The sequence below is a fragment of the Cololabis saira genome, chromosome 23 (assembly GCF_033807715.1).
Source record: "Cololabis saira isolate AMF1-May2022 chromosome 23, fColSai1.1, whole genome shotgun sequence".
In the NCBI taxonomy this organism is placed as follows: domain Eukaryota; kingdom Metazoa; phylum Chordata; class Actinopteri; order Beloniformes; family Belonidae; genus Cololabis; species Cololabis saira.
This window is the reverse complement of record NC_084609.1, coordinates 31,403,850-31,428,365: the sequence shown is the minus strand read 5'-3', so window position 1 is coordinate 31,428,365 and position 24,516 is coordinate 31,403,850. Positions and strand designations below refer to the sequence as shown.

The 24,516-nt window shown below is 44.5% G+C and overlaps 1 protein-coding gene across 3 annotated transcripts in view; it reads left to right on the top strand.

Annotated features, from left to right (window-relative positions):
- Positions 1-941: 941 nt before the first annotated feature.
- braf (B-Raf proto-oncogene, serine/threonine kinase) overlaps positions 942-24,516 on the top strand; it is a 47,758-nt gene continuing 24,183 nt past the window's right edge. For all 3 annotated transcript variants that reach the window (XM_061714092.1, XM_061714093.1, XM_061714091.1), the window contains exons 1-6: positions 942-1,119; positions 13,592-13,693; positions 14,369-14,656; positions 20,922-21,025; positions 23,582-23,684; positions 23,805-23,953. In XM_061714092.1, the coding sequence (XP_061570076.1) occupies positions 952-1,119; positions 13,592-13,693; positions 14,369-14,656; positions 20,922-21,025; positions 23,582-23,684; positions 23,805-23,953 (914 nt within the window). In that variant the 5' untranslated portion in view covers positions 942-951. The remainder of the gene's footprint in view (positions 1,120-13,591; positions 13,694-14,368; positions 14,657-20,921; positions 21,026-23,581; positions 23,685-23,804; positions 23,954-24,516) is intronic.

The following is a 24,516-nucleotide window of genomic DNA, read 5'->3' as shown; positions in this document are numbered from 1 at the left end:
CCCTGGTCTCTGTCTCCCCCTCCTGTCCGTCCAGCGTCTCTGTCTCCCCCTCCTGTCCATCCAGCGTCCCGTCCCCCTGGATCTCCCTGGTCTCTGTCTCCCCCTACTGTCCATCCAGCGTCCCTCCCGTCCCCCTGGATCTCCCTTGGGGTGCAGGGTCGGGGAAAGGTTGAGAAGGGGCAGGGCCAAGGAGAGGAGTCTTGACGGACAAATCTCTCCCCCGCCTGCCCGGGCCGTTACCCTGCCCCTCTCACTCCCACGCTGCAGGTTCCGGTGTTGTGCATTCAGAGATGCTCTTCGCCACCGGCAGAGAATGCTGCACCTTGTACAAAAGAGAAAAAAGGGAGGAGAAGGGGGGGCCAGCACAAGAAAATACAGGAGCGACTCTAACACACTAAAGTTTACACTACCTAGAGATTTACCAACACCAGCTAGAGGTTTACTAAACACTAACTATAGGCTTTACTAAACAGAAAGGTTTTAAGTTCAGTTTTAAAGGTGGAGGTGGTGTCAGCCTCCTTAACCCAGATTGGAAGTTGGTTCCAAAGTAATGGTGCCTGATAGCAGAACGCCCTCCCTCCAAATCTACATTTGGATACTAGGAACTAGGAACTACGAGTAAACCTGCACTCTGAGAACGGAGAGCTCTGCCAGGAACATAAAGCACTATCAGGTCTTGCAAATAATAAGGAGCTAAGCCGTTTTGGGCTTTATATGCAAGTAATACAATTTGAAATTGGATTTGAAATTGGATCTCAACGGTCTCTGTCTCCCCCTCCTGTCCATCCAGCCTCCCGTCCCCCTGGATCTCCCTGGTCTCTGTCTCCCCCTCCTGTCCGTCCAGCCTCCCGTCCCCCTGGATCTCCCTGGTCTCTGTCTCCCCCTCCTGTCCACCCAGAGTCCCTGCGTCTCTCCTCCTCGGTTATTTTCCCGTCCCTCTCTCAGAGTAAAATGGCGGCGGTGAGCAGCGAGTCCCCCCCGCCCGTCTTCAACGGGGACGGCGCGGAGCGGGAGCCGGGGCCGGGGCCGGAGGAGCGGGAGCGCGGCCCGGAGGAGCCGGCCGAGGGCTCGCAGCCCCCCTGCCCGCCGGGGATCCCCGGGGGCCCGCAGGAAGAGGAGGTAAGAGCCGCCGCGGCGGCCGGGGCTCGGCCAGGGCTCGGCCAGGGTCTGCTGCGGGAGAGGGAGAGGGGAGACCGGGGGTTTGCGGAGAGGGAAGCCGCGGTTGGAGGCTGGAGCTCCGGGGGCGGCGGGGCTCCGCGTCCCCGCCGCCCCCGGAGCTCCAGCCGCGGCTTGGAGCTGCAGGGGGACGCGGATCCTGCAGGATCCCGTTTGTTTGGGGCCTTGCTTCATTTACAGGCTCTGCAGCTGCAGCTGCTGCAACATCTGCAACATCTGCACACGCTGCTGTTGACACAACAAAGACACGCACGCACGGGCTTTCTGCAGGATTGAGAGTTAAATCAGGCAGGTCGCCCTGGTGCTGATGATGGTGCTGATGATGGTGCTGATGATGGTGGTGGTGATGGAGATTAGGGAGTCGTGCTGCTCGTAGTTGTGCTTATATTCGGCCTCATGCTCTACTTTTATTAACACTGTGCACAGACACCTCTCCAGCTTTTTGGGGGCCCTGTGCACCATTCTGTTAGGGCCCCCCTTTTGCAAGATGATGGGGGACTTTAAAGCCTTTTAAGAGGATCTGTGGCGTGCAGAGCTGGGTAGAGTAGAGTAGCCAAAAATTGTACTCAAGTAAAAGTACTGTTACTTCAGAATAATATGACTCAAGTAGAAGTAAAAAGTAGTCATCCAAATAATGACTTGAGTAAAAGTAAAAAAGTACTTGGTGAAAAAACTACTCAAGTACTGAGTAACTGTTGAGTAACGTCTAGGGTTGCCACCTTTCAGAAATAGAAATAAGGGACACCCCGATTTAAGCAGCACAGAATCCAAAAAAAGGGACATCCCCAAAACTTCTAAACTGCATAGAAATGTATTCATTTCATATGAAAAAACAAAACGCTTTGATTTAAAGTTTAAAGTGCTTTAATAGCATTGAACTTGCATCACTGTACAGACAGCCAACCATATAGTAACTGAAATAACCTCCTATGCTACGTATGTCCACATCAGCCAAGATGTAGAATATAGATACAGGTGAAGGATATGGTGTAAAAGTTAATTTATTTCAATAATTCAACTTAAAATGTGAAACTAATACATGTACATTACATAGTCTCATTACAGGCAAAGCAAGATATGTTAAGCCTTTATTTGTTATAATTTTGATGATTGAATTGTTTATTGATTTCATAATATATTCTAATTTTTTGAGATTTTTTATTTGGGGTTTTCATAAACTGTGAGCCATAATCACCAAAATTATAACAAATAAAGGCTTGAAATATCACTTTGCATGTAGTGGGAAATAATACATGTGTTTCACCTTTAGTTGAATTTAGTACGAATTAAGTTTTGCAATACATTAAAATTTTCAGACCTTCACCTGTATATTATGACATAAATAAATAAGAGCATAATATCGGTCTGTATTGGTTCAATACGGAACGCAACTTTTAATTCCCAATTACCAAACAATTCCGTATTTCAAGGGACGGGTGGCAACCCTGGTAACGTCTGATCTGTTTTTTTAACACAACCATTCAAACAGACAAAAGTACAAAATAATCATCTTCAGGCAAATTAAATCAATAAAATAAATTAAAATCAAATAAATAAATAAAATAAATAAAAAAAATTCAAGTACTTTAATACATAATAACAGAATAAAATAAATAAATTGAGCACAAGTAGCACAAAATTTCAAGCCTTTGTACTTTTCTTTTTTAACCAGGCAGAAAAACAAAAAAACAAACATTTTTCCCAAAGAATCACCCAGTGATGTCATGAGATTGACGCGTACGTGGATAAAAGGGATAAAAGAAAAGTAACAGCTCAACGTAGCCTAATGTAGCGGAGTAAGAGGAACAGTTTCTTCTTCACAAATCTACTCAAGTAAAAGCTAAAAGTATAGTGATTCAAAACTACTCCTAAAAGTACAACATTTCCCAAAACTTACTCAAGTAAATGTAACGGAGTAAATGTAACTCGTTACTACACATCTCTGGTGGCGAGGTATTAATCTTTACAGAAGTGCATAGGAGTTTTTTTTATTTTGGATTGTTAGTTTCATATTTATTTGAAGGAATATTTTATTATCATTTAGCTGTGGTGGTATTCTGCCCCTACCATGGGACTCCCATCCTCATGTCCCCCTCATGTGACAGCTGGGGTGGGTCACAACGCTACTCCGGACATCACGGAGGAGGCTTAACACACAGTACGTTCACATGCAGCAGTTCAATCGGATTTCTGATCGTATAAGACAGGGGTGTCCAAAGTCGGTCCTCGAGGGCCGGTGTCCTGCAGGTTTTAGATGTTACCCTGCTTCAGCACACCGTGATAAAAGTAGCTGTGTCATCAACAGAGTTGTGCAGACCTTGATGACAAGCTGGTGACAACCGTTAATTTGAATCAGAATGTGTGTTGAAGCAAAGAGACATCTAAAACATGCAGGACACCGGCCCTCGAGGAACGACTTTGGACACCCCTGGTATAAGACATTGTTCGGACTTTTAAACTGCATGTAAACACCTCAATCCAATCTACTTCTGACCTATATCGGACATTTAATGATCGGATAGCAACACCTAGATAACTCGTTCACAGTCAGCATTTTAACTCCATGTATACCGAGACATCGGATATTGCAGTCTGAGCATGCTGGAGAATTTCCTCTGGGGCTTCACCCGGAAGTGAAAGGAGACGGCGCGTGTTAAATAATTGTTTAAACACCTTTAAAAAGATTGTGAAAGAGATGGCAGAAGCTTCATCAGGACACCGGAGCAGATCAAAATAAATTGGAAAAATATACGGAAGGCGTAACATTGGCGCCAAACAAAACAACCGTCAACCGGAAGTGGCTCTTTGTTGAAATGGTTACAAATGGTTACCATGGTTACAGCGCCACATAGCGTCACGGAGTCAAACATTTATCTGATTCTCTGAACAGCATGTAAACTCAGACAAGTGATTGGGTTCTGGATGTTTATCTGATACGATCAGAAATCCCATTTCTTTGCTGCATGGAAACGTACTGACAGTCTCTGAAGACTCAGTCCATTTGGTCACTTTCACCTCAAAGACCAGTTCTGACTTGTTGTTGGTCTGGGTCCAGGCTGTTGGACGGTCCGATGGCAGACGCGTTAACCTCTACTCTCCACAATCCTGAAGACTCCTGGCACATGTCAGAAGTCCCTTGACAAGTGGGATGTTTCTTAGTTTTGGGGGTCATATCCATCAACACGTGGAGGAAACGAGCCAGTAGCTTCCATGCCCAAGGAAATGTAATTACCAACACCAGTGATCAAGCGGCTTTTGTAGTCTGTTTTTATTTAAAGGTGCTTTCATACCTGTGGACCGTTTGTTTTGTTCCGATTCAGGGGCTAAATCGATACAGTTGTTTTGTTTGTGCCGTTTGTGGCGTTTGTGTTCACAAGGCAACCGTCTGTAGCGGTTCAAAGCTGTTAACAAATGCCATGAGAACCAACTGTTCTCTCATTGGTCAGAAATGAACGTGGAAGGAGTTTCCTCTTCCGTACCCCGGGAAAAACAAACACTATGGAGCATCGTAAGCGAGTGTGGCTAGTTTGTTTCTGTGTGTTTCTGTGTGCTGTGTAGATTATGTTCTCAATGCAAACTAACCGCTCCAGGTCTGGAATGGAAGCGAGGCGAGAACCTAACCCTAACCTCTCCTAGGAGATCTCGGTTCGCTTGTTCTGTCCCGCATCCGAGCGCGATTTCTGTGTTCACATGTACCAAACTAACCGATCTTTAGGGGGAAACTCTCCCTGTTTCGGAACAACTGCTCCAAACGGGACAGAGGTGAAAGCAGCCTATAAGTCCAGGGGCCAGAGCCCAAAATTTCACTGATCAGCACCACTCAAGGTGACCAAACTTGCTTATAATTTTCCATGTCTGTAGATGATATTCTGGTATGATAACCTTCCTGAGTGGCAGCTGTATCATAGTTATCAGCTCATGAAGTTAAAACCCCCTTCAGAAAATTACATTTTAGATCCTGCTGCATGTCCTGGTTTAGACTCATGTACAGGATATCTGTCAATGTTTCACTATATTGTCTTTGGTATCATTTTAAAAGAGACCTTTAAAGCATTCATTCAAGCTAAGATGTGAATCTTTCTGACCAACATAGAGGTCACTGCAGCTCTTTAAACTATAAACAACACACATTTTTACACCATTTTCGCCTAAATGATATACTATCTTTTAACCCTGTGTCATCTAGGAACAACAGAGACACAAAATACAAAAACTGGAATACTCACAGGACCATAAGGATTCAGGAAATGTATAATATACCCAATTTAGAATCATCAATTAACCTGAAGGGGGTGGTAACTTCATGAGCTGATAACTATGATCCAGCTGCCACTCAGGAAGGTTATCATACCAAAATATCATCTACAGACATGGATCTTTTCAAAAATCATAAGTAAGTTTGGTCACCTTGAGTGGTACTGATATCTGGTCTGGCCCATGGACTATAGGATACAAGTCGTTTTTCACTCAACCATGTAGTGGTACCTGAAGTAAAAATGTGGAGTGTTAGCTAGTTAGCTAAGAAATCGGCGAGAGAACCCGGTGTCTGATGAATCCGTCTCCAGATGCTTGTATGTCTGCGGCAAGAGACTTACCAAGGTAACGAAGGAAAAGCAACGAGAGACGGATGGGAGGAAATGTGAGCCTGTGTTGTAGACGTGACCCAACCTGTCGAGACCCTTTGAGCCGAACTGCTAAGGTTCCGCGTGCTGCAAGGAGATAAACATAAGCTAGACTGGTGAGTCTAGAGGTCAAAGTAAGCCAAGTCAATAAAGCTCACTGGCTTGGAGACCTTATGCTGAGGCTCGCTGAGCTGTGCGTGTTAGGTCTTCAGAAACATGCACACCTGCAATCACAACATAGATGGGTTGTATCTGAATCATTATCCCGGTACTTCACCGTGGGGTTCTTAAATGTTCTTGTGAAAGTGGCTATAACGGCGCTTTTCCACTAGTACCTACTCAGCCCAACTCGACTCGCCTCGTTTTTTAGCCTTTCCCACTAGGGGTCTAACGTACCGAGTAGATACTTTTCTGTATCTATTCTGCCGAGGTTCTAAGCTGCTGAGTCGGCTGTATCTGACATCATCACACTACAGGCCACCGATTGGTCGGGGGGTTGGAGTCAGACGTCTGAGTCAGGATGTGACATCAGCGAAAGAGCAATTGACGGCGGCCCGTTCTTCATTTTATTCAACCAGCAATGGCAGCAAAAGTCTGTTTCTGATCCAACTCTGAGGTGCAGATGTTCATAAACCTGGTGCTGAGGAGAGAATTAAAAAGGGATCTAGACGGTGATAAGGAACGACCAGATCTACCAGGAGCTCTGTCTCTTCATAGCTGCTCACGGATCCCAACGGACCGAGACAAACAAACAAAAAAAAAGCGTCGCCTCTTGAAGCTTCTTTCTCTCTCATTTTTTAACTTCATATCAAACACAAGCCACAGACCCAGCAGCACATCTATCATCTCCTCCAGGTTCTACATCTTTAGTGTTGTTGTCTTCTTCCTTTAGATCACACAAATTGTTGAATTGTTGTGGAAAAGAAACCAGGCCAAGTTGAGTCGAGTAGAGCCGAGTAGGTGCTAGTAGAAAAGCGCCACAAGTGAAGACGAGTCCTTTTCATCCTCCACCGTGTGTTTTACCTCTGGAGCCCCCTAGTGGCCCCCGGAGACCCTGCGGCTGCATGGCTGCCAGAAATGGTTCTGATCGTAGGACGAGTTCCACCTCTCCATACGTCCCGGCCGCTGGAAGCGTCAGGCAGGTGGGGGTCCTCATCAGTGGGTGCAGGCGATCACGAAGCCTCCAGCTGCCAGTCCAGGCCCCTGCTGGACCGTGGCAGGAGCCCAACCCCCCCCAGAAGGATGCTCTGAAAGTTTCTCAGTGATAAAGATGGAGCAGACATCAAAACAGCTCTTTTTATTATACATGAAGACTTAAAGGTCCAGAAAGGAAAGTCTCCTCAGCGAAAGCTCACACTCACACACTCAGGAAGTGGCTTTGACTGTGACATAGTTTAATTGTCTATTTCCAGTGTGAGTGTGAGAGCTCCAGAGACCCGATTACAACCCCGGGGCAGTTAAAAAAGACAGTGCGCAGCCTTTCTGACATTCACTTGGACTTCTGCTTCTGTGCAGACGCCATGCCATGTTCTGGGCTGTGTTGCAGTTTTAAACAGGAAAAGTACACGTATAGCAACTAATGACATTACGGAGAGAATGAAAAAGCGTGACCCTCTGCAGGTTTCACACTGTCTGCAAAGAGAAAAGGTGAAAGTAAACCTGACCTCTGAATGATTTGGGTTTGTGAGGATGCTCATGCTCTTAAAACTTGTGCTGTCTTCGGGTCAAGGAAGGAGGAAGAGAAGAAGGGAGGAAAGAAGGAAGGAAGGAAAGGAGAAAAGAGGAAGGGAAGGAGAAAGCAGGAGGAAAGAAGGAAGGAAGGGAAAAAAGAAGGAAGGAAGGAAAGGAGAAAAAAGGAAGGGAAGAAGGAAGGAAGGGGAAAAGGAAGGAAGGGAGAAAAGAGGAAGGAAATAAGGAAGGGAGGATGGGAGAAAGGAAGGAAGGGAGAAAAGAAGGAAGGAAGGGAAGAAGGAAGGAAGGACTGGAGAAGGAAGGGAGAAAACAAGGAAAGAAGGAAGGAAGGGAGAAAAGAGGAAGGGAAGAAGGAAGGAGAGAGCGGGAGGAAAGAAGGAAGGAAGGGAAAAAGGAAGGAAGGAAGGAAGGAAGGAAGGAAGGAAGGGAAGAAGGAAGGAGGGGGCAGAAGGAAGGAAGGAAGGAAGGAAGGAAGGAAGGAAGGAAGGAAGGAAGGAAGGAAGGAAGGAAGGAAGGAAGGAAGGAAGGAAGGAAGGAAGGAAGGAAGGAAGGAAGGAAGGAAGGAAGGAAGGAAGGAAGGAAGGAAGGGAGAAAAGAGGAAGGGAAGAAGGAAGGAGAGAGCGGAAGGAAAGAAGGAAGGAAGGGAAAAAGGAAGGAAGGGAGAAAAGAGGAAGGAAGGAAGGAAATAAGGAAGGGAGGATGGGAGAAAGGAAGGAAGGGAGAAAAGAAGGAAGGAAGGGAAGAAGGAAGGAGAGAGCAGGAGGAAAGAAGGAAGGAATGGAAAAAGGAAGGAAGGAAGGAATGGAGAAGGAAGGGAGTAAACAAGGAAAGAGGAAGGAAGGGAGAAAAGAGGAAGGGAAGAAGGAAGGAGAGAGCGGGAGGAAAGAAGGAAGGAAGGGAAAAAGGAAGGAAGGAAGGAAGGAAGGAAGGAAGGAAGGAAGGAAGGAAGGAAGGGAAGAAGGAAGGAGGGGGCAGAAGGAAGGAAGGAAGGAAGGAAGGAAGGAAGGAAGGAAGGAAGGAAGGAAGGAAGGAAGGAAGGAAGGAAGGAAGGAAGGAATGGAGAAGGAAGGGAGAAAACAAGGAAAGAAGGAAGGAAGGGAGAAAAGAGGAAGGGAAGAAGGAAGGAGAGAGCGGAAGGAAAGAAGGAAGGAAGGGAAAAAGGAAGGAAGGAAGGAAGGAAGGGAAGAAGGAAGGAGAGAGCAGAAGGAAGGAAGGAAGGAAGGAAGGAAGGAAGGAAGGAAGGAAGGAAGGAAGGAAGGAAGGAAGGAAGGAAGGAAGGAAGGAAGGAAGGAAGGAAGGAAGGATTAAAACTTGGTACGGACAAACGGAGGTCCGAGCGACGCGCGATAGAGCTGAATGATGAGGAGGACTTGAGAGGGAGATATGAGTGTTAGATTCCCTGCAGGGTGGTAGTGTACTGTGAGATATGAATGTTGGATTCCCTGCAGGGTGGTAGTGTACTCTGAGATATGAACGTTAGATTCCCTGCAGGGTGGTAGTGAAACATCCAGGAGATTATCTCTAGATTAGTTTAGCTGCCAGAGGTGGCCGGGCAGCCCAAACACAGGTTTATGCACTCACTTCTTGGGATTTAGGTGGAGCTGAGCCACTAATCCAGAGTAAGTCATTTAAAACTTCCAAACAGGGCGGCACTCTTTATTACTTAAAAATAAAATCTCATGGCTTATATTTGATCTGCAGTAGAACACAGAACATCTCAGATGTTTAAGCCGAGGAACTCTGGAGAAGAAAAAAGTCATTGTGGGTTTTATGGCAGAAACACAGACAGGGTGAAGTTTACCAAAGCCTGTCTTCTGTTGACAACCGTCCATGTGTGTGTGACGCTGAGGAGACCGAGGAGACAGGTCCGCTGGACCAGCGTCGTCCTCTTCTGGCCCCATTGGAGCTGCTCAACAGTCCTGGATCTTCTCTGTCCTGTTTTTCCTTCTATGATGCTCAAATGTTGTCGCTTGTTGAAAGGTCTGGACTGCAGGCTGGTCTGGACTAGGGATGCCCCGATACAGTTACTGGTATCGGTATTGGGGCCGATAGTGCTGTCATAGACTCGTACTCGCAAAAATTCTCCGATACCACGCACCGATACTTCATTGTTGTTGTAGTTACTGGTTAGTGACTGTAGGGGGAGATGTTGAGCTGCAGTCAGCGTGGTGATGAGAAGAGAGTGATACATGAGTGAGACTGGCAGCTTCGTTTCAGGCTAGATACAGGACTGTCTCAGAAAATTAGAATATTGTGATAAAGTCCTTTATTTTCTGTAATGCAAAAATGTCATACATTCTGGATTTATTACAAATCAACTGAAATATTGCAAGCCTTTTATTATTTTAATATTGCTGATCATGGCTTACAGCTTAAGAAAACTCAAATATCCTATCTAAAAAAATTAGAATATTCTGGGAATCTTAATCTTAAACTGTAAACCATTATCAGCAATATTCAAATAATAAAAGGCTTGCAATATTTCAGTTGATTTGTAATGAATCCAGAATGTATGACATTTTGGTTTTTTTAAAGGAGCTTGAGGCTCCTTTTAAGAAATGAGACTCTCTAGCGCCACCCTTCACCACGACGGCCGTTGGGGTACTGCAGCCAACAGTGAAGCCGGCACGGGAGAACGGGGAGAACGTGCATGCAGCGTCATGTGACGTCACATCCGCAGGACAGCGCGGGAAATTCGGGCCCGGAATTGCAGCACATTTTGCAGCAGACAGCCTGTTCAAGGCAGCGGAGAGATACACTAGAGCAGTCCCCAACCTTTTCTTTACCGCGGACCGGTTTAATGTCTGACAATATTTTCACGGCCCAATCTAAAGGTGTAGCTGATAAAAACTAAATAAAATGACCGGCATTAAAAACTGTGGTATTTTCGCTATAGTAGTAGTAATAATAATAATAATGATAATAATAATAATTAAAAAAACATCATTTTTGAAGAAATAAAATGAAATAATGGAAATTGTAGAGTGTTTCAGTAATGTGTTTTTTGTTTGTTTTCTCATTAACGTTATTTAAAGCCACGCTTATATTTAGTGCTTTTATTTTGAAGGCGTCTCACCGAGACCTCGTAACCTCGTCCGGCGCTTCGGACTTTAATGGTAAAAGTTTAACGGCAGTAGAAAGTGTGTCTGAAAGACTAAACTAGTGTCAGGAATGCTAAAGTGGAGCCTAATTGACACAAAGCTCCTGCTGATCAGGATTTGTGCAAATGTTATACCGTATTTATGTCCAGCTTGAGTTTGGTCGCTCATGTATTGTGGTTAACGGTAGCTTTATTGCCAACTGAGCGAGCAGCTGGGTCGGTCTGTATTTAAGTTAAACTTATATGAATGTAGAAAGACTAACTCTATTTTATTTTATTCCTTTAAAGCTCTTACGGTGTGTTTGCAGTGTATTTACATCCAAGGAATAAAAACATTGTGAACCATCAGTTTGAGAGTCATCCATCATCAGTCGGGGATTCTACAGAAATTATTTTTTAATTGGAAAAAAAAAATAAATAAAAATAATTTAAAATTTTTTATTTTTTATTTTTTCCTCTCTGTGCGGCCCGGTACCAAATGACCCACGGCCCGGTACCGGGCCGCGGACCGGGGGTTGGGGACCACTGCACTAGAGGGCTCATTCTTTTGGGTTTGGAACGCTTCATCTGACATTATTACTAGAAAACTTAAAATGTATACAGATTTTTTTTCATAAATCCTGCCACAATCCGGCCTCAAGCTCCTTTAATTGCATTACAGAAAATAAAAGAACTTTATCACAATATTCTAATTTTCTGAGACAGTACTGTAAGTGTGTTGGATTGATTTTAACTGATTGTTTATTTTAGTTTTTCCCACTTTGCAAAGCGCTTTACCTACGGTACTTTGAAGAGCCTTCATTCAAGTGCCTTTTTTAAAGAATTGTAGTTTTTTTCAGAGTACAGTTGTTGGGTTATGGATATCAGAAATATTTGCAGATAATACTGCAAATACAGGTATTGGTACAGCTGAGTATTTACTCCAGTGCATTGTGTGTCGGGCTGGGCGATTTTGGACAAAAATAAAACCCTGATTTTTTTTTTTCTCTGAAAACGCGATTTTCGATTTTGATTTTTTTTGGTAAAACTACAAAAGACAAGGGGGCACGGTGGCCTAGCTGGTAGTGCAGCGGTCTCACAGCAAGAAGGTCCTGGGTTTGATTCCCGCCGGGGACGCTGTGGGTGCTGAAGTGCGTGTTAGTTCCCCCATGACCTCAGTGCCCACACCATGGGTGGGGTTGGCGAAAGGATCTTTCTGTGTGGAGTTTGTATGTTCTCCCCGTGTTCCCCTGGGTAGCTAGTGTGAGCTACCCTCACAAAAACATGCACACAGTCCTGGGCTATACATGCCCCCTCTGGCCAACCGGGGCGCCAGATGGGGTGGGGAGGATCTGGCCGGAATAACGTGATCCTTCCACGCGCTACGTTCGGCCGGAGAAACCCCACCCTGTCTGGTGAAAAGATGCGGCCTGCTCACTCCTCAGGTTAAGGAGGAGACCTGAGCTCAGTGCAGGAACTCCCGGGGTTGGTAGAGGATGGCAATGCCCAGGACTGTCAGTAGGTAGGAGCACGGGGTGGTAAAAATGGGAAAAAAACCGGGATAAAAAATATTGAAAAAAAAAAAAAACTACAAAAGACAATGGAATAAATTGTTTCAAATATTTTATCTTTATTTTTAAAGAAAAATAGCAAACAAATTTCCCTATTGGGAATGAAGTGCAATTGAAAGATACTGTAACTGTAATGTGTATATATATATATATATATATATATATGTATATATATATATATATATATATATACAGTGTGTGTGTGTGTGTGTGTGTGTGTAAACGGATGCTGAATTCTTCCTTGTCTAAGTGCCTGCAGCTTGGTGTTTTGAGTCTCCAGGTTGGGAAACACATGCGTTGTATGGTGGAGTTAGCTGTCTAGTCTTGCCATCGTGTTAGCAATGTGGTGTTATTTTAGTTTGGAAAATCCCATCAGGAAAACTGACACTGTTCAAGGCAGCGGTTTTCAAAGGTGAGCGATTGTTGCTTAGAATGAAATAGGCGACCTCATTAAGCAGTCGGCGAGTAATAGCGTAAAGAAGCACAAGCTAGCAGAGTAGAAGGAGAGGAGCAAGCTCCAACCTCCTACTTCTGACCTGGGTGTTGAAAAGAAATTGGGGCAAGGCGAGTGGAGTCGCGCTGAGTAGGTACTAGTGTAAAAGCGGCATTAGTGGAAGAATGTAGATGTTGAATTTAAGAGGCCCCAGAATAAATTCTTGAGGAACTCCACATCAGTTTTCATTGCTGGTATGTGTAATACTACGAGATAATCGTCAGCGCGGTTGGAGGGAAACAAGGTGCTGCAGACCTGCTTGTTTTCACCAGCTCTTTAGTTTCAGCGCTGAGCTCAACAGAATTATTTTCTTTACTTATTTGAACAATTTTCATGGTGAATGTTTTTTCTGTTTTTTTTTTTTTAATGAAAGTTTTAGAGCGAAAGAAAATGGATGGAAAGTTTTAGTTTTTTATTTTTATTTGTAATGATTTTTTTAACAAACCTTTAAAAAAGTTCACCAGTTATAGTGATGGTGCCCCTGCCCCGGCTCTTAAAAAATCTTATTTCTTTGTTGCTGTAAATATGATGCATTTATTCATGGCAAAATTGTTGTGATTCGGTTTGCTGAGGACCCAAGTGCAAGAGAGCAGGAGCCAGGAGTTGCAACAAAAAAGGGTTTATTTACAAAAAGGCCAAAATAAAATGCTGCAGAGCAGGATCAAAAAACTCAAAGTCACAGGGATCAAAACTTGGAGCACATGGAGGGAACAAACAGTACGGTCCGACAGGGAACAAAGGAATGACAAGACAAGATATACTGAGGGGATAACGAGACATGACGAGACACAGGTGCAGACACAATCAGGGCAGATGGGACACAGGCGGGGCAAGACAGAAACTGAAGGCTGGGGGGAATGTCAACCTTGACAAAAATGGGATTTCTCAGTACTGTGTGCTGATGCTTTTACAGACTGCTGTTTATTTCCTGTTATAATATAATGTGGTGTCTCGACAGATCTGGAACATCAAACAGATGATCAAACTAACGCAGGAACACCTCGAGGCTCTTCTGGACAAATTTGGGGGAGAACACAACCCTCCCTCCATCTACCTGGAGGTGAGAGAGACTTCAGGAAATGTCACATTACCTTCTGAGTGTCTGCACTGCAAAAACTCAGAATCTTACCAGGAATATTTGTCTTATTTCTAGTTAAAATGTCTCATTTTTAGTCAAAAAAAATCTCATTAAACTTAAAACAAGACTCATCACTGGAAAAAACAACAATTTTCAACTGTTTCAAGTAGATTTTAACTTAAAATAAGTAGAAAAATCTGCTAGTGGAACAAGATTTTTTTGCTTGTAATAAGAAGATAAATCTTGTCCCACTGGCAGATTTTTCTACTTATTTCAAGTGAAAATAAACTTGAAACAGGTGAAAATTGTCAAATATCAAGTTATTTATCTGGTGATGACTATTGTTTTTAAAAAGATTTTTTTGCTTGTAATGAGAAGTAAATTTTCCCTTGAAATAAGTAGAAAAAAAGATTTATCTTCTCATTACAAGCAAAAAAATCTTGTTCCACTGGCAGATTTTTCTACTTATTTTAAGTGAAAATCTACTTGAAACAGGTGAAAATTGTTGTTTTTTCCAGTGATGCGTCTTGTTTTAAGTGTAATGAGATTTTTTTTTACTAAAAATTAGACATTTTAACTAGAAATAAGACAAATATTGTTAAGATTTAGAGTTTTTGCCGTGTGTAGAGGTCTACAGCTGTGTGGTTTTCCCCCCAGGCCTACGAGGAGTACACCAGTAAACTGGATGCCCTGCAGCAGCGGGAGCAGCAGCTGCTGGAGGCCATGGGCAACGGCACAGACTTCTCCTGCTCTACCTCATCCGTGCCATCGCTGCTGGAGGTCAAGATGGGATGCTGCGGAGCGGGAGGGGGCGCTCAGGCCTTTCCCGCGGCTCCCAACACTTTAGCCGTCCTGCAGACCCCTACGGACGCCGGCCGAGCCAACCCTCGCTCCCCGCAGAAGCCCATCGTGAGGGTCTTCCTGCCCAACAAGCAGAGGACAGTGGTAGGTTCCATGGCCCGTCTGAACCAATGCATGCTGACAAAGGCCACTTTCAGGTTTGATTTTCTGTTTCGCAGATAATTGACCCTTTGTCAAGCCCCGCCCCTGTTGCTAGGTCGGACAAAACTGTCATGTCTCCCGTCCACTTCCTTGGACAATCAGGCTTTTACATCACTTTATTTGTAATTATTGTACCAAAGAAAATCAACAGCAACTAGATCAGGGGTCGGCAACCCATATACCCAAGTCTTGTATAAGCCATAGTATGAAGACAAATGTCGAAAGGTGAAATGTCGCGAAAAAAGTGGAAATGTTGAGAAAATAGTCTAAATGTCGAAATTAATGTTGAAGTACAATCTCGAGAAAAAAGTCTAAATGTCGAGGAAAAAAGTCGAAATGTTGAGATTAATGTTGAAGTACAATTTCGAGAAAAAGTGGAAATGTCGAGAAAAAAGTGGAAATGTCAAGAAAAAAGTCAAAATTTCGAGAAAAAAGTCAATGTTGAGATTAATGTTGAAGTACAATGTCGAGAAAAAAGTCGAAATGTCGAGAAAAAAGTCGAAATGTCGAGATTAAAAAGGAAAGGGAAAAAGGAAGAAATAAAGAGGAAAAAAAGAAGAAAAAGGGAAAAAAGAGAAAATAAAGAGGAAAAAAAAGAAAAAAAGGAAAAAAAAGTTCAAACATTTTTGAAAAAGCTCCAGGAGCCACTAGGGCGGCGCTAAAGAGCCGCATGCGGCTCTAGAGCCGCGGGTTGCCGACACCTGAACTAGATAAAAAGGACAACTTCAGGTACCGTGTAGTGAGTTTAAAAAACTGAGGTTTTCGTCGAAAACAAGATCTTTTGATTAGTTTATCTAATAGCACGGTGGAATGATTGAACCGTCTGGCCGTCCACATTTATCCAAAGCAGACTTTTTTTGTAATTTACTGTTAGTTTTGGGATGAATTGTATTCCTGTGATTCTCTCTGGGTAGTGGGTGTCACTTTTACAAGTGCCCCGAGCACACCGCTTTACCATTTTAAAATAAATAAATAAATAAAAGGCTTTCGCAGCATAGGCGCCGGAAGTGGGGGTGCGGCAGGGGCTGCAGCACCCCCTGGAAAAATTGAAATGACAATAAAAGATTATAAATATATAAATATTTGTGGTTGCTGTTTCTGTTCCAGAACATTGTAAGCCACATTTGAGATGAAGGCTGAATATAGGGGTAATTTTAATTAAAAAAAAGAAAAGTAGCCAGTCACACCCCACTGGTCTGCGGACCGCTCAGGTGATCAGAACCGCAAATGTTGTTTGTAAACATCCGCATTTTTGCCCACCAATTACAAATGCACAGCCAGCAGCGCTCCTTTCAAAACACAACTCAAAGCTCCAAGTCAAGACCAAGATGGATATACGTTCATTTTTTAAACCAAAAGAGAAACAGACACAAAACATTGCCGAAGCTGCTGCCAATGTGACAGTGAGTCGGAGGAGAGCGACTGCTCTGCAGCCACGCGTCAGCGACCCCCCCCCAGTGTCTTAAAGGGAAAGTTCGGTTTTTTACAACCTGGACCTTATTTATGCCATTTTTTATGGTTGTATACTCACCCAGAAAAGTTTGGTGTGATTTGGAGTCCTTCGGAAGATATTAGGAGGTTTTTTGCGAGCCGCTTCTCCGTGTAATGGAGCGCATGAGGGCATAGACGGACGCAGACGATGCAGCGTCTAAATAACACATGATTGCCACGAAACTCGTTCATTTCTTTTATGAATCACTAGATCTGCTTCCAGGACCTGTTGTAACATTGTGGCGCGGTCTGTGTATTAAATAAATAATAAATTTCCGTTTGTAAACAAGACCTCTGAACTCATGACGTCATCTCTGTGCGCGTCCCAGACACAGCTCTGTGTACAGCTGGAGTTCGCTACTGTTAGTTTACTGTTAGTTATTTGAAACATGTCTGAATATTTGTCAAATTCTGAGGTTGTGGACGACGACTTTGAATATGATTGACGTCCTTACCGTTTTGAGCCGGAGTATACGGCTGAAGAGCTCACTGAACGGAGGACAGAGTGCGCGCACAGAGATGACGTCATGAGTTCAGAGGTCTTGTTTACAAACGGAAATTTATTATTTATTTAATACACAGACCGCGCCACAATGTTACAACAGGTCCTGGAAGCAGATCTAGTGATTCATAAAAGAAATGAACGAGTTTCGTGGCAATCATGTGTTATTTAGACGCTGCATCGTCTGCGTCCGTCTATGCCCTCATGCGCTACCGTTATATGGAGAAGCGGCTCGCAAAAAAACTCCTAATATCTTCCGAAGGACTCCAAATGACACCAAACTTTTCTGGGTGAGTATACGACCATAAAAAATGTCATAAATAAGGTCCAGGTTGTAAAAAAACGAACTTTCCCTTTAACACCGGCTCACCTGATGGTGCAGCCGGTCATATGAGCAGCGATGACCCGGGAGGAGGAGGAGACTGCACTGCCGGTAATATTGGTCAAATTATGCTCAAATCATTGTTATACAACTGTTTTGGGTGGAAAAAAACTTCAAAATTTTCGCGGATTCCTCCCTGTAGGCCTATATAGCTTCACCAAATATTTTCTGTCACCCGCCGCCTATGTGACTATGATAATAATTATAGTCATGTTCCTTTTTTACTGTAGATGGTTGGTTCGCTATGTTTTGGTAAAGCTTGTGCGCACTGTCAGCTGTTCTTCATGCAGGGGAGGGGCTAGTGATTTCTTAAGGGAGAACCCCCGCACCCCCTGGCAAAAACGTCTTCCTGCGCGCCTGTTTCGCAGTTGTAGCCTGCTGCCTAGAAGACTTTGTTTTGGAAGTACGGATCAGATTTCTGCCAGTTTGGGGATAGAAATACGCTGCACCCTCACTACACTGTGTGCAGTGTGTCCCCAAGTGTTCCTTTTACTAATACAAAGTTTTAAAAATATAATCCAGTGATTTAAATTTGATACAAGTCAAGTAAAAACTAGGCTTTTCCCATTGATGTGAACGAGAGAGACGGCTGTTTGGTCCAACCGGATATTCTCACCCGGAGGATGGTTTTTCTGATTGGTCAGTCAGGGACCAATCAGAAGGCTGAAAAAGGGTCAATTGTGCCTGTTGTTGGTGCTGATCTGGAAGAACTTCTTCTTGCTTCTGCTGCAAAAATCAAAGAACTAGCTGGATGTTAGGACTGGTGTTTGGGCTCCGGTTAAATGAGCCCAAACATCTGGTTGGACGATGTGGATGTCTCCTATATGCTGCTGACATCCTGGCCTGCCCCCAGAGACAACTTCTGTTGTTATAGACGCTATATAAATAAAATTGAATGGAATTGATGTTTGGGCTCTGGTTGGATGATGTTTGGGCTCTGGTTGGATGATGTTTGGGCTCTGGTTGGATGATGTTTGGGCTCTGGTTGGATGATGTCTGGGCTCTGGTTGGATGATGTTTTGGGTCTGGTTGGATGATGTTTGGGCTCTGGTTGGATGATGTTTGGGCTCTGGTTGGATGATGTTTGGGCTCTGGTTGGATGATGTTTGGGCTCTGGTTGGACGATGTTTGGGCTCTGGTTGGATGATGTTTGGGCTCTGGTTTGACGATGTTTGGGCTCTGGTTGGATGATGTTTGGGCTCTGGTTGGATGATGTTTGGGCTCTGGTTGGACGATGTCTGGGCTCTGGTTGGATGATGTTTGGGCTCTGGTTGGATGATGTTTGGATGATGTTTGGGCTCTGGTTGGATGATGTTTGGGCTCTGGTTTGACGATGTTTGGGCTCTGGTTGGACGATGTTTGGGCTCTGGTTGGATGATGTCTGGGCTCTGGTTGGATGATGTCTGGGCTCTGGTTGGACGATGTTTGGGCTCTGGTTGGATGATGTTTGGGCTCTGGTTGGACGATGTCTGGGCTCTGGTTGGATGATGTTTGGGCTCTGGTTGGATGATGTTTGGGCTCTGGTTGGATGATGTTTGGGCTCTGGTTGGACGATGTTTGGGCTCTGGTTGGATGATGTCTGGGCTCTGGTTGGATGATGTCTGGGCTCTGGTTGGATGATGTCTGGGCTCTGGTTGGATGATGTCTGGGCTCTGGTTGGATGATGTCTGGGCTCTGGTTGGATGATGTCTGGGCTCTGGTTGGATGATGTCTGGGCTCTGGTTGGATGATGTCTGGGCTCTGGTTGGATGATGTTTGGGCTCTGGTTGGACGATGTTTGGGCTCTGGTTGGATGATGTTTGGGCTCTGGTTAAATGATGTCTGGGCTCTGGTTGGATGATGTTTGGGCTCTGGTTGGATGATGTTTGGGCTCTGGTTGGACGATGTCTGGGCTGTGGTTGGATGATGTTTGGGCTCTGGTTGGACGATGTTTGGGCTGTGGTTGGACGATGTCTGGGCTGTGGTTGGACGATGTTTGGGCTCTGGTTGGATGATGTTTGGGCTGTGGTTGGACGATGTCTGGGCTGTGGTTGGACGATGTTTGGGCTCTGGTTGGACGATGTCTGGGCTGTGGTTGGATGATGTCTGGGCTCTGGTTGGACGATGTCTGGGCTCTGGTTGGATGATGTTTGGGCTCTGGTTGGACGATGTCTGGGCTCTGGTTGGATGATGTTTGGGCTCTGGTTGGACGATGTTTTGGCTCTGGTTGGACGATGTCTGGGCTGTGGTTGGACGATGTCTGGGCTGTGGTTGGATGATGTTTGGGCTCTGGTTGGATGATGTTTGGGCTCTGGTTGGACGATGTCTGGGCTGTGGTTGGATGATGTCTGGGCTCTGGTTGGACGATGTTTGGGCTCTGGTTGGACGATGTTTGGGCTCTGGTTGGACGATGTCTGGGCTGTGGTTGGATGATATCTGGGCTCTGGTTGGACGATGTTTGGGCTGTGGTTGGACGATGTTTGGGCTCTGGTTGGACGATGTCTGGGCTGTGGTTGGACGATGTCTGGGCTCTGGTTGGACGATGTCTGGGCTCTGGTTGGACGATGTTTGTAGTCTGGTTGGTTGATGTCTGGGCTCTGGTTGGACGATGATTGGGCTCTGGTTGGACGATGATTGGGCTCTGGTTGGACGATGATTGGGCTCTGGTTGGACGATGTCTGGACTCTGGTTGGACGATGTCTGGGCTCTGGTTGGACGATGTTTGTAGTCTGGTTGGACGATGATTGGGCTCTGGTTGGACGATGATTGGGCTCTGGTTGGAGGATGATTGGGCTCTGGTTGGACGATGTGTGAGCTGTGTTTAAATTATCTTTGGGCTGTGGTTTAATTATGTTTGGGCTCTGGTTGGATGATTGCGCACTGGTTTGATGATATTTGATGATGACAAAAACACCTTGTCAAAGGAACATTACATGTTTGGGGTAGCCAGACGCCTCTTGTTGGCATTACACAAATGTTGCTTTCAGACGATCGGCTGAAATCTCGCTTAGGTACCCGAACGTAAACCACGCAGTGACGTAGCAAGTGGTGTCCCAGTCCCTAGGGAAGATTACAAGGGCCCTACCGCTTGTGGCTTCATTTTTAGGGCTAGTGGTAGAAAGTAGGGGGGGGATTGGGATTGGCCCTAACAACGGTTGGTGTACGGATGTCACAGTGCCCAGCTTTGGGACACGTCCTTTGACGCGTCTCAAAGCTGGGCACGTCCTGGGACCTCAGACGAGCTCCTTTCATGAACCATGCCAGGCAGGACGGCTGTTCCGGTTCCAGGTGTCACAACGGGGCAGCTGTTGTGACACCTGTGAGTTTCCACATCTGCATGATGTGGTTGTGCCAGCAGCTTCCTCTGCTTGTGTCAGCGCAGTGAGCCGTGTCGTGTTGTGTTCAGGTTCCCCCCACTGAGTCGTGTGGTGTTGTGTTCAGGTTCCCCCTGCTGAGCCGTGTGGTGTTGTGTTCAGGTTCCCCCTGCTGAGCCGTGTGGTGTTGTGTTCAGGTTCCCCCTGCTGAGCCGTGTGGTGTTGTGTTCAGGTTCCCCCTGCTGAGCCGTGTGGTGTTGTGTTCAGGTTCCCCCTGCTGAGCCGTGTGGTGTTGTGTTCAGGTTCCCCCCTGCTGAGCCGTTGTGTTCAGGTTCCCGCCCACTGAGCCGTGTGGTGTTGTGTTCAGGTTCCCCCCTGCTGAGCCGTTGTGTTCAGGTTCCCGCCCACTGAGCCGTGTGGTGTTGTGTTCAGGTTCCCGCCCACTGAGCCGTGTGGTGTTGTGTTCAGGTTCCCCCCCGCTGAGCCGTGTGGTGTTGTGTTCAGGTTCCCGCCTGCTGAGCCGTGTGGTGTTGTGTTCAGGTTCCCGCCCGCTGTGGGATGACGGTGAGGGACTCGCTGAAGAAAGCGCTGATGATGCGAGGACTCATCCCTGAATGCTGTGCGGTCTACAGGATACAGGACGGGTAAGTGCAGCAGATCTGGAGCTCCGTGGTTGTTTCACCAAACAAAGACGTTATTTATCTTTGTCTAATGTGGACACATCAGGACTGCTGACAAACCAATCCAGGACCTCTTCCCTCTTCTTCTGCAGCCTTGTCCTTGTAGTGTGTCCAGAACATGGACTTGTTTTAGTTTTGAACATTGTCTTCTGGAAAAAAGTCTTGGACATTTCTGGAACAAATGCAAAAAGTCAAAATCTTAACAAGAATATTTGTCTTATTTCTAGTTAAAATGTCTCATTTTTTAGTCAAAAAAATCCACTTAAAACAAGGGTAATTACCAGAAAAATAACTTATTTGACAATTTTCACCTGTTTCAAGTAGATTTTCACCTGAAATAAGTATAAAAAATCTGCCAGTGGAACAAGATTTTTTTGCTTGTAAGGAGAAGATAAATCTTGTTCCACTGGCAGACATTTTAACTAGAAATAAGACAAATATTCTTGTTAAGATTTTGAGTTTTTGCAGTGTAAACTATATGTAATTTAAAGGCCCCCACACTCACACCTCTCCCCATCCCAAATGTATCACAGGTACAAAATTACTGTTTAACAACAAGCCATTTAACTTGACAACCTTTATCAATAATAACAAATTGACTTTTTTTACTATAGATACAATAGTTTGACTGTATGAATCAAATCATTTTTTTTTAAAATCAACCTTAAATAAATAATAAATGAACAATAAATAAACTTAAACCTAAAACAAATATTGAGTAAAAAAATTCAACCTGAAATAAGATAAATAAATATTGAAGAAACGCTCACCTCGATGTCAAATGGAATAATTTTGATGACAACAAAAGGGGCACAATAACGTGAGGTAATGATCCTGATAAAAACACACAATAAGCTGTCGTAGATCACAGCCACAGATGAGGGGACTACAGGGAGGAAGTAAACTGATACATAAACTACTGTTCACAACATCAGACCAACAACCGTCTGACAGCTTTTTCCCAATCTAACCATCTCCTTTGCCTTCTACCGCCCCCTAGTGGCAGACGACCAACCCTTTAATATTAAATAAAGAAATTCAACCTGAAATAAGTAATACATTAAAAAGGCCAACCCTGAAATAAATATTAAATAGAAAACTTCAATCTGAACTAGAAAATAAACAAATCTGAGTCTCAGATCCATCAATTACTCCTCAAAAGAAATGAACTTCCACCACTCAACTGAAGTGAATCTAGAGGGCGTCAACAAGGCGTTCAATAAATGTTCATCAGGCCCGCTGGAAAATAGCATTCTCCAGTCTAGACATTCCCGTCTAATGAGTGGCAGCTCAGGTGTTTGTGCTGCAAGGTTTTATCTCAAAAACAGCCCTATCTTCAAGTGATTATCACGATTTGATTCGATTCCGATATTGATTTGGGTTAGTGTTATTAAAACTGTTTTTTGAGCTGTTGCATGAATTATATGACTGTAGTTCTGCAACATATTAATACTAGTATTATATTGAGATTAAACAGCAAGTATTGGCAGCTAATGATGCTGTAAGGACCAATCAGCTCCCAGAATGCTGATAGAACTGCTTTCAGAAACATCGTGGGGCAGAATTATCAAACAGATCCAGGGAGGAAACAGAGTATGAAATCGCTTTTTTCCATTTTTTTTCCCCACATTCCATATTTATTTTTTCCAATTCAGTCTTTTTCGGTTTTTAATTTTTAAGAATTTGGTTTTTAACATTTTATGCAAGACGGATATAGAGACACAGCTACAGGACTGGTAAAGACCACAGAAACAGCCACACGCATCTAAGCCAGGGGTCTGCAACCCAAAATGTTGAAAGAGTCATATTGGACCAAAAACACAAAAAACAAATATGTCTGGAGCCGCAAAAAAATGAAAAAGTCTTGTATTAGAATGAAGGCAAATGGCGAAAGGCAAAATGTCTTGTAAAAGCCTTGCATAAGTCGGTTCCGCATTAAATCGACGCAGAGCTACGGCGTAGGGTACGCGGCGACGCACACCGTACGTAGGCTCTGCGTCGATTTAACGCAGAACCATAAATCAGCCTTTAGAATGAAGGCAACACATGCTGCATGTATCTATTTTAGTTATAACTGGGGGAAGATTTTTTTTTCATGAAGCAGTTCGAGAAAAAAGTCGAAATGTCAAGAAAAAAGTCAGAATGTCGAGAAAAAAGTCGAAATATCGAGAAAAAAGTTGAAATGTCGAGATTAAAAAGGTAAGGAAAAGGGAAGAAAAAAAGAAAAAGAGGGAAAAAAAACGCAGATCTAAGCTCACGGTCCGCAGACATCATAGAGACGTTGCCTGGCTCTGCAGGACTCTGCAGGACTCTCAGCATCGCTGGCAAACTTGAATTTAAATTCCAAGTCAAATCACAACAAATTAGGGCAGAGTCTTTGCAGTTCCGGTGTCTTTGGTTTGTTTTCTGCAGCTGAGCTTAAACGATGTGAAAGTCTCTCTGCTGAAATCACTGTGGTCTGGTGTGGTTGCAGCCACAGCGGTGTGAGGTGTTAACATCGCTCTCCACTTCCTGTTTCAGAGAGAAGAAGCCGATCGACTGGGACACGGACATCTCCTGGCTGACGGGGGAGGAGCTGCACGTGGAAGTGCTGGAGAACGTCCCGCTCACAACACACAACTTTGTAAGATCTGTTTCTGGATTGTCACTTTTCCAGTAGTGGGAAGCAGGTCCGGGTGCTGGCTCCGGTCTGAACTGTCTGTGGTTCTGTTTGGTTCTGAAGGTGTTTGTCTGTGTTTGACAGGTGAGGAAGACCTTCTTCACGCTGGCCTTCTGTGACTTCTGCAGAAAGCTGCTGTTCCAGGGTTTCCGCTGTCAGACCTGCGGTTACAAGTTCCACCAGCGCTGCAGCACCGAGGTTCCTCTCATGTGTGTCAACTACGACCAGCTGGAGTAAGTCCCAAACATGGGGGGGCTGGACCGGTACCGGGCTCACTTATGTCAGAAACGGTGGCAGTATTCACTATAATATAGTACAGCATTGCTATTGTCCCATCTTTGTCTAAGTTGGACACATCAGGACTGCTGATAAACCAATCCAGGACCTCTTCCCTCTTCTTCTGCAGCCTTATCCTTGTACTGTGTCCAGAAGATGGACTTGTTTTAGTTTTGAACATTGTCTTGTGGAAAAAATTCTTGGACATTTCTGGAACAAATGTGGTGTTGGAGGTAGGGGATGTTGCTCTAAAACAGGGGTCGGCAACCCAAAATGTTGAAAGAGCCATATTGGACCAAAAACACAAAAAACGAATGTCTGGAGCCGCAAAAAATGAAAAGTCTTGTATCAGAATTAGAATGAAGACAACACATGCTGCATGTTTCTATATTAGTTAGAACTGGGGGAAGATTTTTTTTTCATTATGCACTTCGAGAAAAAAGTGGAAAATGTTGACAAAAAAGTTGAAAAATGTCGAGAAAAAAGTCAAAATTTCGAGAAGAAAGTCGAAATGTCGAGA